The sequence below is a fragment of the Schistocerca americana genome, chromosome X, assembly GCF_021461395.2.
Source record: "Schistocerca americana isolate TAMUIC-IGC-003095 chromosome X, iqSchAmer2.1, whole genome shotgun sequence".
In the NCBI taxonomy this organism is placed as follows: domain Eukaryota; kingdom Metazoa; phylum Arthropoda; class Insecta; order Orthoptera; family Acrididae; genus Schistocerca; species Schistocerca americana.
The window spans coordinates 589,724,280-589,738,665 of NC_060130.1; the positions used below are offsets into that span (position 1 = coordinate 589,724,280).

The 14,386-nt window shown below is 43.5% G+C and overlaps 2 protein-coding genes across 5 annotated transcripts in view; one reads left to right on the top strand and one right to left on the bottom strand.

Annotated features, from left to right (window-relative positions):
- The window catches only part of LOC124556464 (transforming growth factor-beta receptor-associated protein 1-like), a 220,608-nt gene that overhangs the window by 193,363 nt on the left and 12,859 nt on the right, over positions 1-14,386 (top strand). The gene's annotated exons all lie outside the window — the stretch shown is intronic.
- Positions 11,648-14,386, bottom strand: part of LOC124556466 (UDP-xylose and UDP-N-acetylglucosamine transporter) — a 32,908-nt gene continuing 30,169 nt past the window's right edge. Inside the window, exon 8 of the mRNA XM_047130416.1 lies at positions 11,648-13,424. Coding sequence (XP_046986372.1) covers positions 13,184-13,424 — 241 coding nt within the window. The 3' untranslated portion in view covers positions 11,648-13,183. The remainder of the gene's footprint in view (positions 13,425-14,386) is intronic.

Here is a 14,386-nt window from a genome sequence, read left to right on the forward strand (position 1 = left end):
GGTGGCCTCTGTTGCGGCTGGGTGACGCCTGTGGGGAGGGCCCCTGGTCGGAGTGGGTGGCATCAGGATGGATGACGCAATGAAGCGTAGTACATCATCTTTTGTTGGTGGTCAAACACCAGCAGTCTCTAAGCATTCACGGGCTCAGTTCAATGCACAGAAGTATGACCCCAAATCGTTCCCCTCCCTGGCCACACCATGGGAGGAATGTCAGGCTATAAGGATGGCAGTGGCTCTTATTCGCCATGGTACCTTGTATGTTAGAGAGCTGACAGGGAATCTTTCATGACGATGAAGCCTCAGTTTTTTGTTGAGTATTTAGAGTACAAGTTTGGGGAGGTGGAGGGCTTGTCCAAAATGAGATCTGGATCTGTCTTGATCAAAACAGCAGCCTCTGTCCAGTCACGGGCATTACTCACTTGTGACAAACTGGGGGATGTTTCTTTAACCATCAGGTCCCATAAGATCTTAAATATGGTCCAGGGACCTTCTTTTGCAGTCTGACAATGAGCTGTGCGCCAATTTAGAATGGCGAGGTGTACATTTTGTTTGGCGTGTCCACTGGGATGAAAGGGACAATCAGGTTGCAACCGGTGTCTTCATCTTGGCCTTCTAGGGTGATACATTAAGAATGTCAAGGTGATGGTCTACCGCTGTTGTGTGAAACCCTATATCCCTCTCCCAATGCGGTGCTTTTAATGTTGGAAGTTCGGTCATATGTCTTCCTGCTGTACTTCAGTGTCATGTGTCGAGATTGCGGACGCCCATCACATCCCAATACTCCATGTGCCCCGCCTCCCATCTGTGTCAACTGTGGAGAGCACCATTCGCCTTGCTTGCCAGACTGCAGGATTCTCCAGAAAGAAAGGAAAGTCATGGAGTACAAGACCCTGGTCCGACTGACCTACACTGAGGCAAAGAGGAAATTTGAGCGCCTACATCCTGCACACATGACACCATCTTATGCCGCCACTACAACAGTTCTTGCCCCATCGGCTCCGCCAACCACAGTCACCTCTCAGAGCCAAAAGACTACACCTGCCCCCTTGATGTTGGGGGCACTTTGCTCCCTGTTGCTCCTGCACCACATACTTCAGGAGCAACACCCCCCAGCCATCGGCAACATCTGTCCCCAATTCCAAGCCAGAGAAGTGTACAACTTCTTCAGCTGCTCTCGCTAGGAAGGGGTCCCTTGGGTCACTCCCTTCCCAGGTTTCTGCTAGTTGGAAAGATTACACCTGCCAGTGACTCAAGAGCCCAAAAGCAGCTGATTGCAGGGCTTCACACTCATCCTCAGTGCTGGCGACTGAATCAGTGAAGCCCTCCCAGCCAGGGAAACCCAAGGACCAGCTAGAGAAATACAAAAAGAAGGTCCCCAAGACCAAGGGAATTGCGGTGATACCCACATCGCAGCTACCTCCAAGCTTTGCATCTGTAGATGAGGTGGAGATTTTGGCATCTGCTGAAGACCTACATCTCGCCAGACCCTCAGACAAAATGGATAGAGACTGCTCAGGCAAAAGGTCAGTGGCAGCAGGTGACCCTGAGGCGTAAACTGCCCCATTGAATGTTCCATGCCTTCCTAGTCTCACAATGACGTCATCCTCCATTGGAATTGCAGTGGTTTTTTCTTTCGCCTGGCTGAGCTGTGGCAGCTGTTAAGCTTTATACCTGCTTTCTGCTTTGCCCTCCAGGAAACCTGGTTCCCAGCAATGGGGACCCCTGCCCTCCGCAGCTATAAGGGATACTATAGGAACCGTAGTGACTGTTATCGAGTGTGAGGTGGGGTTTGCGTTTATGTCCTAACTCAGTCTGTAGTGAACCTGTGCCACTTGAAAGCTTGAAGCTGTGGCTGTCGGAATAAGGAAGACAGAGGAAATGCAATGTATGCCTTCCTCCAGATGGTGTAGTATCCTGGAATGTATTAACTGCACTGATTGATCAACTCCCTAAACCTTTCCTACTTTTGGGAGATTTTAACACCCATAACCTCTTGAGGAGTGGCACCGTTCTTACTTATCGAGGCAGAGATGTCGAAACTTTACTGTCTCAGTTCGGCCTCTGCCTCTTAAATACTGGGGCCGCGACACATTTCAGTGCGGCTCAAGGCAGTTACTCGGCCATTGATTTATCAATTTTCAGCCCAGGACTTCTGCCATCTGACCACTGGAAAGCGCATGACAATCTGTCTGGTAATGACCAGTTCCCCATCTTCTTGTCACTGCCCCATCGTCAAGCCCACGGACGCCTGCCCAGATGGGCTTTAAACAAGGTGGACTGGGAAACTTTCTCCTCTGTGGTCACTGTTGAATCTCCCTCACACGGTAACATCAATGTGATGGTTGAGCAGGTGACTACAGCAATTGTTTCTGTGGCAGAAAACACGATCCCTCACTCTTTAGGGTGCCCCCAGCGAAAAACAGTCCCTTGGTGGTCACCGGAAGTCACTGCAGCAATTAAGAAGCATTGGCGAGCTCTACAGTGGCACCCTTCGCTGGAGTACCTCATAGCCTTTAAATGGCTCTGTGCTCGCGTTCGCCAACTTATCGAACGATGGAAGCAGGAGTGTTGCGAGAGATATGTCTCCACTATTGGGTGCCATACGTCACCTTCCCGAGTCTGGGCGAAGATCAAACGTGTTTTTGGGTACCAGACCCCAACAGGTGTTCCTGGAATTAACAGAAATGTGTTATCTACCGATGAAAACACGATTGCCGAGCACTGTGCTCGAGCCTCTGCATTGGAGAGTTACACCCCCCCCCCCCCCTTCCCCAGCCTTTCACACTCTGAAACGGCGGCTGGAAGGGAATGTCCTCTTGTTTACTACACGCCACAGTGAATCCTATGAGGCCCCATTTACAGAGTGGGAGCTCCTCAGTGCCCTTGTACATTGCCCTGACACAGCTCCTGGACGGGATCAGATCCATAGTCAGATGATTAAACATCTGTCATCAGACTCCAAGTGACATTTCCTCGTCATCTTCAACCAAATCTGGTGCAATGGCGTCTTTCCATCGCAATGGCTGGAGAGCACCATCATTCCGGTGCTCAAATCTGGTAATAACCCACGAGGGTCACTCTACCACTGATAATCTTGCGTCCCCAGAGTCTGCCATCCGAACAGCCTTTTCCAGACGCCAACACCTGGTTGCCGCCTTTTTTGATTTGCGACAAGTGTATGACATGACCTGGCGACATCAAAGCCTTGCGACATTATACGAGTGGGGTCTCTGAAGCCCACTCCCGATTTTTATCCAGAATTTCCTGTCGCTTCGTACTTTTCATGTCCAAGTTGGTGCCTCCCATAGTTCCCCTCATATCCAGGGGAATGGGATCCCGCAGGGCTCTGTATTGAGTCTCTCTATTCTTAGTGGCCATTAATGGTCTAGCAGCAGCTGTAGGGCCGTCTGTCTCACCTTCCCTGTAAGCAAACGTCTTCTGCATTTCATACTGCTCCACCAGTACTGTTGTTGCTGAGCAGCATCTACAGGGAGTCATCCACAAGGCGCAGCCATGGGCTCTAGACCACGGTTTCCAGTTTTCAGCTGCAAAGTCGTGTGTTATGCACTTCTGTCGACATTGTACCATTCATCCAGAACCAGAACTTTACCTTAATGATGATCCACTCACTGTAGTGGAGAAATATTGATTCTTAGGATCGGTTTTCGACACCTGATTGACTGGGCTTCCTCACCTTCGTCAGCTTAAGCGGAAGTGCCTGCAGCACCTCATACCCTCTGCCTGAGCAACACCAACTGCAGTGCAAATCATTGTACGCTGCTGCAGCTCTACAGAGCCCATGTACAATCCCGCCTTGACTATGGGGATCTGGTTTATGGTTCGGTGGTGTCCTCAGCATTGTGTTTACTCAACCCAGTGCACCACTGTGGTGTTTGCCTAGTGGCAGGAGCTTTTAAGACAAGTCCGGTGACCAGCGTCCTTGTGGAAGCCAGAGTACTTCCATTTGCAGGTTAGGCATGCACAACTGCTGGCCTGTTTCATAGCACATATTCATAGTTCTCCTGTGCATCCAAATCACTGTCTCCTCTTCCCATCCACGGTGGTTCATCTCTCACATCGATGGCCCAGGTCAGGGCTTCAAATTGCAGTTCGTGTCCGATCCCTTCTTTCTGAACTGGAGTCCTTGCCTTTACCACCTATACTTGAGGTCCATTCACGTACACCTCAATGGTGTACACCTAGGCTGCAGCTTCACCTGGACCTTTCACATGGCCCTAAGGACTCAGTTAACCCCATGGCTCTCCGCTGCCACTTCCTCTCAATTGTTGACAAGTACCGAGGCCGCGAAGTGGTTTACACCAGTGGCTTGATGGCTGATGCTCACGTCTGCTTCACGTACGTTCATGGAGGACATATTCAACAGCGTTCCTTGCCCAATGGCTATAGTGTTTTCACTGCTGAGCTGGTGGCTATATCTAGTGCTCTTGAGCACATCCGTTCCTGCCCTGGGGAGGTGTTTCTTCTGCATACTGACTCCTTGAGCAGCCTACAAGCTCTCAACCAGTGCTACTGTCGTCATCCTACGATAGCAACCATCCAGGAGTCCATCATTGCTCTGGAATGGTCCGGTCATTCAGTGGTGTTTGTCTGGACCCCAGGTCACGTCGGAATCCCAGGCAACGAACTGGCCAAACAGGCTATGCGGAAACCGCTTATGGAGATCAGCTTCTCTGCCACTGACCTGTGTTAAGTACTATGCCACAAGGTTTTGCAGCTTTGGGAGATGAAATGGCATAACCTCAGCATGCACAATAAACTGTGTGCCTTTAAGGAGACTACGAATGTGTGGCAGTCCTCCATGTGGGCCTCTCGCAGGGACTCTGTGGTTCCCTGCCGGCTCCACATTGGCCATGCTTGGGTGACACAGGGCTACCTCCTGCACCGTGGTGACCCACCTCAGTGTCGTTGCAGCACCTGGCTGACAGTGGCCCATATCTTGATGAGCTGTCCTCCTTTGGCTGCCCTGCGACAGACTCTTCAGCTACTGGACTTGACACCATTAATTTTACCTGACAACACCACATCGGCTAATTTAGTTTTACGTTTTATATGCGGTGGTGGGTTTTATCATTCTATACAGGGTGTTACAAAAAGGTACGGCCAAACTTTCAGGAAACATTCCTCACACACAAAGAAAGAAAATATGTTATGTGGACATGTGTCCGGAAATGCTTACTTTCCATGTTAGAGCTCATTTTATTACTTCTCTTCAAATCACATTAATCATGGAATGGAAACACACAGCAACAGAACGTACCAGCGTGACTTCAAACACTTTGTTACAGGAAATGTTCAAAATGTCCTCCGTTAGCGAGGATACATGCATCCACCCTCCGTCGCATGGAATCCCTGATGCGCTGATGCAGCCCTGCAGAATGGCGTATTGTATCACAGTCGTCCACAATACGAGCACGAAGAGTCTCTACATTTGGTACCGGGGTTGTGTAGACAAGAGCTTTCAAATGCCCCCATAAATGAAAGTCAAGAGGGTTGAGGTCAGGAGAGCGTGGAGGCCATGGAATTGGTCCATCTCTACCAATCCATCGGTCACCGAATCTGTTGTTGAGAAGCGTACGAACACTTCGACTGAAATGTGCAGGAGCTCCATCATGCATGAACCACATGTTGTGTCGTACTTGTAAAGGCACATGTTCTAGCAGCACAGGTAGAGTATCCCGTATGAAATCATGATAACGTGCTCCATTGAGCATACGTGGAAGAACATGGGGCCCAATCAAGACATCACCAACAATGCCTGCCCAAATGTTCACAGAAAATCTGTGTTGATGATGTGATTGCACAATTGCGTGAGGATTCTCATCAGCCCACACATGCTGATTGTGAAAATTTACAATTTGATCACATTGGAATGAAGTCTCATCCGTAAAGAGAACATTTGCACTGAAATGAGGATTGACACATTGTTGGATGAACCATTTGCAGAAGTGTACCCGTGGAGGCCAATCAGCTGCTGATAGTGCCTGCACACACTGTACATGGTACGGAAACAACTGGTTCTCCTGTAGCACTCTCCATACAGTGATGTGGTCAACGTTACCTTGTACAGCAGCAACTTCTCTGATGCTGACATTAGGGTTCTCATCAACTGCACGAAGAATTGCCTCGTCCATTGCAGGTGTCCTCGTCGATCTAGGTCTTCCCCAGTCGCGAGTCATAGGCTGGAATGTTCCGTGCTCCCTAAGACGCCGATCAATTGCTTCGAACGCCTTCCTGTCGGGACACCTTCGTTCTGGAAATCTGTCTCGATACAAACGTACCGCGCCACGGCTATTGCCCCGTGCTAATCCATACATCAAATGGGCATCTGCCAACTCCGCATTTGTAAACATTGCACTGACTGCAAAACCACGTTCGTGATGAACACTAACCTGTTGATGCTACGTACTGATGTGCTTGATGCTAGTACTGTAGAGCAATGAGTCGCATGTCATGTCAACACAAGCACCGAAGTCAACATTACCTTCCTTCAATTGGGCCAACTGGAGGTGAATCGAGGAAGTACAGTACATACTGACGAAACTAAAATGAGCTCTAACATGGAAATTAAGCGTTTCAGGACACATGTCCACATAACATCTTTTCTTTATTTGTGTGTGAGGAATGTTTCCTGAAAGTTTGGCCGTGCCTTTTTGTAACACCCTGAATAAGTTTTAGCGCATGTCCTTTGTCCCTTTGTGTTCTCCACTCTAATGCTTTTAGGGTGGATGTTTTAATGTGTTGCAGAGTGGTTGGCTTTTCCTTTTTCTTCTCATGGTTGGCTAGCGACGCTCATCTGCTCCCTTGTTCTTACCCGTTCTACCCGTTTCTTGCTTCTCTCTATGGTTTTCTTTTCCTGTTCTTGTCCATAAGAGTATTGGGTGTCCTTCTGGTTCTTCCTTTCTCTTGTTATTGTGCTGTATGTCTCCTTTCTTTTCTTCTTTCCATTGTGTAATTATTTTACTGGGAACAAGGGACTGATGACCTTGCAGTTTGGTCCCTTCCTCCCCGCCCCCCCCCCCCCCCCTTCCTCTTTTAAACAAACAAACCAACTAACCAACCAATTCCTGAAATTCATCGCCTGTGGCCTCTGGCCTGCCAAGGAGCACTGCAGTCCTCTGTCCACAGATAAACCACGAATATTCACTGCATTACGCCACACACAAATAGACCCGGCCTGTGGACTGATCAGTGAGACTAGATCCGATGGGCAGGGCCTGCACATTGGTGGGAAATGAATGGCTTCATGATCAGCAGGCCCAATCCATTGCAAATACCTGCAGAAACGGCCTGCTGTTTTGGCCCGTCATAGAAATCCATTTGTGTGGCCAGCTATTCACGAGCCACAGACAGCATGTCGATGAAATGAGACTGCGGTGATCAATCCGTGCAACAGATAACTTGTTCAAATACGCTGAGAATCAATAATAGTGAGGATAGGTAGCAACTCACTGTAAAGATGATTGGTGAGCCACATACAGGCTCATAGAAAAGACAGTCACCGTCTCACAACTAAATTTTCTGCCCTAGCTTTACACACACACACACACACACACACACACACACACACACACACACAAGCTGCTAGGCTAGTGACAAGAAATGACGGCAGCACTGACTGCAAGCTGAGGGGAGTGGTAGGAAGGGGAGAAGCAGTAAGAATGAGGGAGAAGGGAAACAGTACATGTACTCAGCTGCATCCAGCCAGTGATGATGCATGACACCTCAATAAACAAAGCATTTCATCTACTGAGACAAAAAATGAGATTTTTCCAGTGTTTTTTTCAAATTTCCCTGATGTGTTTGAAATTCCCTGATTTCCAGAACCTGAGGCAACTCTGGTGATAAACATATAGGATGTATGATGAAATCTCACACTGATCTACTTTTTCGAAGCAATCTACATATTAGAAATAAACAACGGATTTGTTTAAAGAAACAGGTTCTACTTACACAGTTGCATGGACAGCCTACCTCATCTAATAGTGATTTTACAAAGAACTGTGTTTTGTATTGGTTACAAGGAACAAACTACAGGTACCTGAATTTAAACATTTCGTCCAGAAATAGTGCAACATTCCCTATGAGTTCACTCCCTGGAAGAATAATCTTGCTATGTTGACACATCACCTATATGTATTTCTTCTGATAAGACAATGGATGCTTTAGGCTGTTTCATTGCTAATCTAATTGTGGGCAAGTTGGACTCTGAGGCTACAGCTAAACCCTATTTATTTTATTGTAAACCTTTTGAGGCAACAAACAGTTATAGAATTGCTAGATTGATTAATGATGGACTTAAGGTACTATGGTGAGATGGTGTAGAGGAAGAGAGGATCCTATTTATGTACACAGATGCCCCTCAATATACGTTGAGAGCAGGGAAATTGCTTGACGTATTTTCTCCAAACTTAGTGCATGTTACACGTATGGCTCATGCATTGCAACAAGTGACAGAGTGAGTTACACATCATTTCCCAGAAGTAAATATACTGATAGCTACAGTGGTGATTTTCTTGAAATGTCCTTATCATGTACAATCCTGCAAGCAGCAGCTACCTGTTGTACCTCTGCCTCTGGAGCCAGTGGTAACGAGGTGGATAACATGAATTGTATTTGTGATTTTCTACAGTAAACACTTTGAGCCTCTGAAGTCAGTGATGGAGAACTTTCCTTCTGATCCTGCAGTGTCTGTGAGTGAATCCCTGTCAGCATTCAATAGTTCTAAGGTGATCTGTTCAATTTCATGTGTCGCAAGTCACTTCATGACGGTATCAAGGAACTGAAAACTTCAAATATGCCTCTCCATGAGGCTGTGGGAATAATGGAAGATGCAGTTTGCATTATCAGTGTTGTACCAGGTCAGCAGGTGGTGTCACTTTGGCATCACCACTGGTCCTCCCTTCATGGGAACAAGCTCCGGGGAATTAAGCCTCTCAGCCCTCTCACCATGAGGACATCATTTTAGCTATGTTGTGTTGGGCACTGTCTTTTTAGCCATCCCTATTTGTTAAGTGGTGCTCCCCCACCACTTTAAGCTCATTGCCCTCAACCTCTGACAGTTCGTCATTTCCTGATGGAATGCCCCTCTTTTTAACCATTTACATTCTCATTTATGTTTGCAGTCTTGAGTTATCAGCAATTTTAGCAAACGACGCACGGGCTGTCGACCGTGTTTTACTTTTTATCCTTTGTAGTACTATGGCAAAGGACATTTAATCTTTAGTTCATGACCTCTGTTCTCTGTGGCGCATTTTATGGACCTTTTTCAGAGTCCCTGCTTTTAGCTATCTTTCCTTCCATCGATTGGGCTTAATGTGTAGTAGTTTAACTTTTTTTTTCCCCCTTCCTTTGTGTTCTATGGTTCTGACATGGGTGTGTGCATCTGAGCCTAGTTGTCTTTGAGCCCTAAAACAAAATGAGTGTTGTACGAGGTGAAGTGGGTGGTGCGGTTTCCACTAAACTGCAATCTGTACTCAAATTCTTGTTATTCTGTCTCACTTATTTAATGGTGAAATTGTAAAAGGCCCTGAGAATATTATTCCTTGCACAATCCCTTTGTATAAATATGCAATGTTGGCTTTTTGCAAAGGTGAGTGATTTTTCTCTATTTATAAAAACATATTGTCAGAAGACTGTGCATGGCAACAGAACATTTGGAAAGGTAAATTATAATTACTTATGCATCCCCTTACAGTGTGGCTTGAATAGCAGACATGTGTACTTAAGCACTTCGTAGTGGAAGTGAACTGATTAAGAATTAATGTATATATTTTGACTAGCCTACCTGTGAACTTACGTTTTCTAGAAAAATATAAAATTTTGGATTTTATGTATCAGTGTTTCATTACATATTTCATCAATTTGTAAAATCACTCCAAATTTTAAGGGTATCGAAGTTTTCTTAAATATAGGTGACAAGTATTTCTTGCTCGATACCAGACCTTCACTAACTCAATGCTGTGGTATATCCACTCTCATACTACAACTACAAGATTTGTAGGATGCAGTTCACCTTAAAAAAGGTTTTATTTTTTAATCCTATTTTGTTGCAATAAGTTTACTTTATTTTCCTTTTTATCTTTGTCAGATTTAGTCACTACTACTAATAGCCCATATCTGAGTTTACACTTCCCACCTGTTACTATAAGGATACCCTCCTGTGTGGCAATGTCCTCCCTTCCCCCTCCAGAAAGATTCTGCTATCGATCCAGCCAATGTTGCTTTCCTATTGAGATGTAGGCCACAAGTCATAAACCCTATCTGCTAATAGAATTACCAACAGAAACCAAATTAATGTTTGAGTAAATAACTGATATAAGCAGTCAATGTTGATATGACACACACAACTTTCCAGCTGAGGCTGGTAACATCTCAAAAGTGGAACAATCTCAACATTTGTATAGTTTGTTGCCAAAATTTATTTTCACAAGATCACTCTCAATATTGTAACACTGATACGTCTCAATACTGTTTCCTGCACCATTATTTAACTGAAGTTACGAAACCATTTATTTTAGTTAACAAGTGTATAAATTAAAAGATTTCACCACCTATTACAGATCAAATAATATTTGCTCCTACAGATGTGCTCTCTGCATTCTGTACTGAGGGCAGCTTTTTATTTTTTATGGCTGTATAGCTTGCTAAATGCTGGTGCCTGAGCTGATAGATGCTGTTCCATCTGGTATGAAATACTTATGACCTGATTTTTCGGAGACTTATGTGAAATTTTTTTTTTTGCAGATTTTATAGTATTATCTTTGCTCATAAAGAACTGAATATATTTTTGTTATCCTTCATACTTGCTGTGCTGCATCAAATTAAGAAAAACATTTTAAAGATTTTGCAGAGATAAAAATGTACTGCGTAAACTTTGTGTATGGTTGATTTAGCTCATACATTGCAATAAATGAAATGTAGCTCATATATCTAAATTTTATTTAAAATTGAGAACAGAACGATATCTCACTCCATTCTTGAGTTACTGGGTTTTATATTCAGCCCATGTCCGTGCACATCGCAAATTGTGTGGTCATACTTCAAGCGATTCAAGATACAGAAATGAAGTGGTTTGCTAATGATAGCGTGCAACGAGGCACTTACGTATTCTGATAAACACTCAAAACTTATTTTATTCACCAAGATATGGAAGTAACTCATCCACAGCAGTAAGATGTTGGCAGCTCAAGACGTATACTGACATCCACAGCAATGTAGGAAACCCAAGGGTGCACGTATACATGACCACAGCACCTGGGGAATGGTGTAGTACGGCGTTTATGCACACCCGTAGCAGCGAAAGGCTTAAGCCAAATTTCTTTGTCAAGTTATGTAGAATGTACATTTTCACTCTCCACAGCCAATCTTCAGTAGTGAAATGGAACAGTATGTAATTTTGAAGCAGGAGAAAGTGTTGATTGTAGCTGTTTTTCCTTGGGCTATAAGGCAAATTAGTGTATGTGGTTTGCTAAATATTGTGATCTGATATTAGGCTGAATTGCTCTGTGTTATTTTAACACACCCCCTACTGTCAGAGCAATTTTCCCGTATGTCACTGTGTATATGTTTCAATGTTATCCCCTTCCAGTTAGAAAGAGATAGCATTTATTATAAATGAATTTCAGCATTGCATGTTGTGGTGATATGAAAATTTTATTTTAATGATTATATACAAATATATTTTTTGTTTAACGTCATATTACAAGTTTGAAAATATGGTATTGCTTTATTTTTCTGATTCTTCTGGCCTCCTGTAAGGAAATAACTTGAACAAACTCACTTTGTCACACACAGCAGAAAATAAAATAAAATTCTCAAGACTCCGTTGAATTCTACTTTCATCACAGACATATTAACGTGAGTTCTTTATATTAAAGCATATACAACAGTTATGTGAGTACTCATGCATTTTAAAGTACTCTACAAAACTGACCATTAACATCAGTGTAACAACAGAACCCTAACACACACACACACACACACACACACACACACACACACACACACACACACACACACACTACTTCTGAAATGGGAGGCCACACACTTTAGAAACCAGAGTACCACATAAATGCTCTTCAAAACTTCGAGATCATGTAATTCACAATGACCACTAGTTAGTTGCACACTATACTAGGTAATATAAATCAGCAAACTATGAACTCTGGAATAAATTTAAAAAAAGACAAAATGATAACAAGTGTTCCTGAAGTCATGCCTCACTTTCCTAAACACATTTTCTTTGGAAAGAAACACCATGTACATAATACTGCACAGAGTTCTTAACTTAAATAATCTGTATAAAATTAGGCATCTAAGACATTGAGTTCTGTTATCTTTCAAATCTCAACTTACACGAAACATTTGCAGGTACACTTCAGTACATGCCGATAAAATTGGCAACTCTGCCATACAGAGATGTAAGCATTTCCATAATTTAAACTGGTACAGCAATAACCCAGTTACAAATAAAAAAAGAGTTCTATTCCACAATTACAACCAAAGTTTTAAAGCAGTTTTGCTTCATTCTAAGACAAACACCAGAACTGGAAATACCCTCCCACATATTAACAGTATGGTGCTCCCCGCTGCTGATGTCTGGCTGCAGAGAGCAGATCTTTAAAAACATCTCAGATTTAGTAAATTCTGCATGTAAAACTTAATATTTACAAATGTTAAAGGTACGAAATTATGAATGTGGTCCCTGAAATTTGTCAAAAATTTAATACATAGTTCTCTTAACAGTTGATAGCCTTCTAAGAAATCCAGTACAAGCTGAATTGTCCAAATGACTACTTTAAAATTATGAGCAAAATTGCTGGTCAGGAGGCATGTCCGTAATACTAACCTAGCTTTGAGAATTAATAGTTCCTTCCTTGAAGAGGTGATGTAGACTGTGGAACGTTAAAGAGGAAGGGCAGGTTAGTTACTCAGACCACGGGATGAGATGAACTGACATGCTGGCCAGCAACTCTGTTCCACAATTTTATAGTTCTCCTTTTCTTTTCATCCAATAGTATACAGTTTATCAGTTGCTGTCAGCTGTTAAAGCATTTCATCATCACTACTAAAGTCCTTCACAACAAATGCCAAAATTTAAAATTATCATTTTCTCTCATCTGGAACCTGTATCTACGCAGCTTTACCGCTTTTTTTATTATTATTAATCTTTCTTCTTTGAAACTGGTGTCAAGGCACCTCTGATTCTTTGTACCACTTCAGTGAATATGATTGTGCCTGAAAAGACTAGTATAGTTCCAATCCAGTGAATGAGGGTGAAGTCATTTTTGAAATAGATAATTGAAAATAACAGACTTATAAACTTTCGTAAAGTTACAACAAGGGTGACAGTAAGAGATGAGCATTCTGTAGTCAGGACATAGACTGAGCTGATGCACATGTATCTGGTCAAACGTTAAGGATTTACTTAACACAATAATGTGAAACACTTAAGTTGTAATGCACAAGAAACTGAATTATATTTTGGATTCTCTAAATACTAATTCATGCTCCCTAGCAACATTTACACTCCACTTGCATTTTTTTTATAAGTTCAGCAACCAGAAATCACAAACACGTGAATGATTACATATAGACAACTGAGACTGTCACAGTGCTGTGGTGGATTTAAAAAAAATAATAATAATAATAATGATGCCCTGTGGATGTGCAAAGGGAGTAAAATCATTACACAGGTGAGATGTGTAGATATGACATGTCCAGTCTGCAAAGTAGTTATAAAATTTTATTGTAATCAAATAGAAAACTTACAAGAACATCATTTTTCAACATAGTCTCCTTGCATTTCAACGCACTTGATCCATCGTTTTACAAACTTCCTAATGCCCTCATAAAAGAAGGTTATCTGTTGAGCTGCGAGCCAGGAATGCACCCCTTCTCTTTCACTGCTTCGTCCGAGGCAAATTGATGGTCCCTTAATACCTCTTTGAGTGGACCAAACAAGTGATAGTCAGAAGGGGGCAAGATTGGGACAATATGGAGGATGATAAAGTACTTCAAATTTGAGTTTCTGGAGCATTTCAGCAGTGTGGGCAGCAGTGTGTGGACGGGCATTGTCATGCAACAACATATCACCTTTTGACAGCAATCCTCGGTGTTTGCTTTGAATTGCATGTTTTAGGCTGGCAGCAAGCATCTCACTGTAACATACACTCTTTATTGCTGTGCCCCTTTCCCCATAATTTTCCAGTACTGGACCTTGTGCGTCCAAAAAACCATAAGCATCAGTTTTCCTGCAGACGGCTGGGTCTTGAACTTTTTGTTGCACAGCGAATTTGGATTTTCCATTCCATACTCTGCCGTTTACTCTCCAGCTCAAAATGATGGATCCATGTTTTGTAACCAA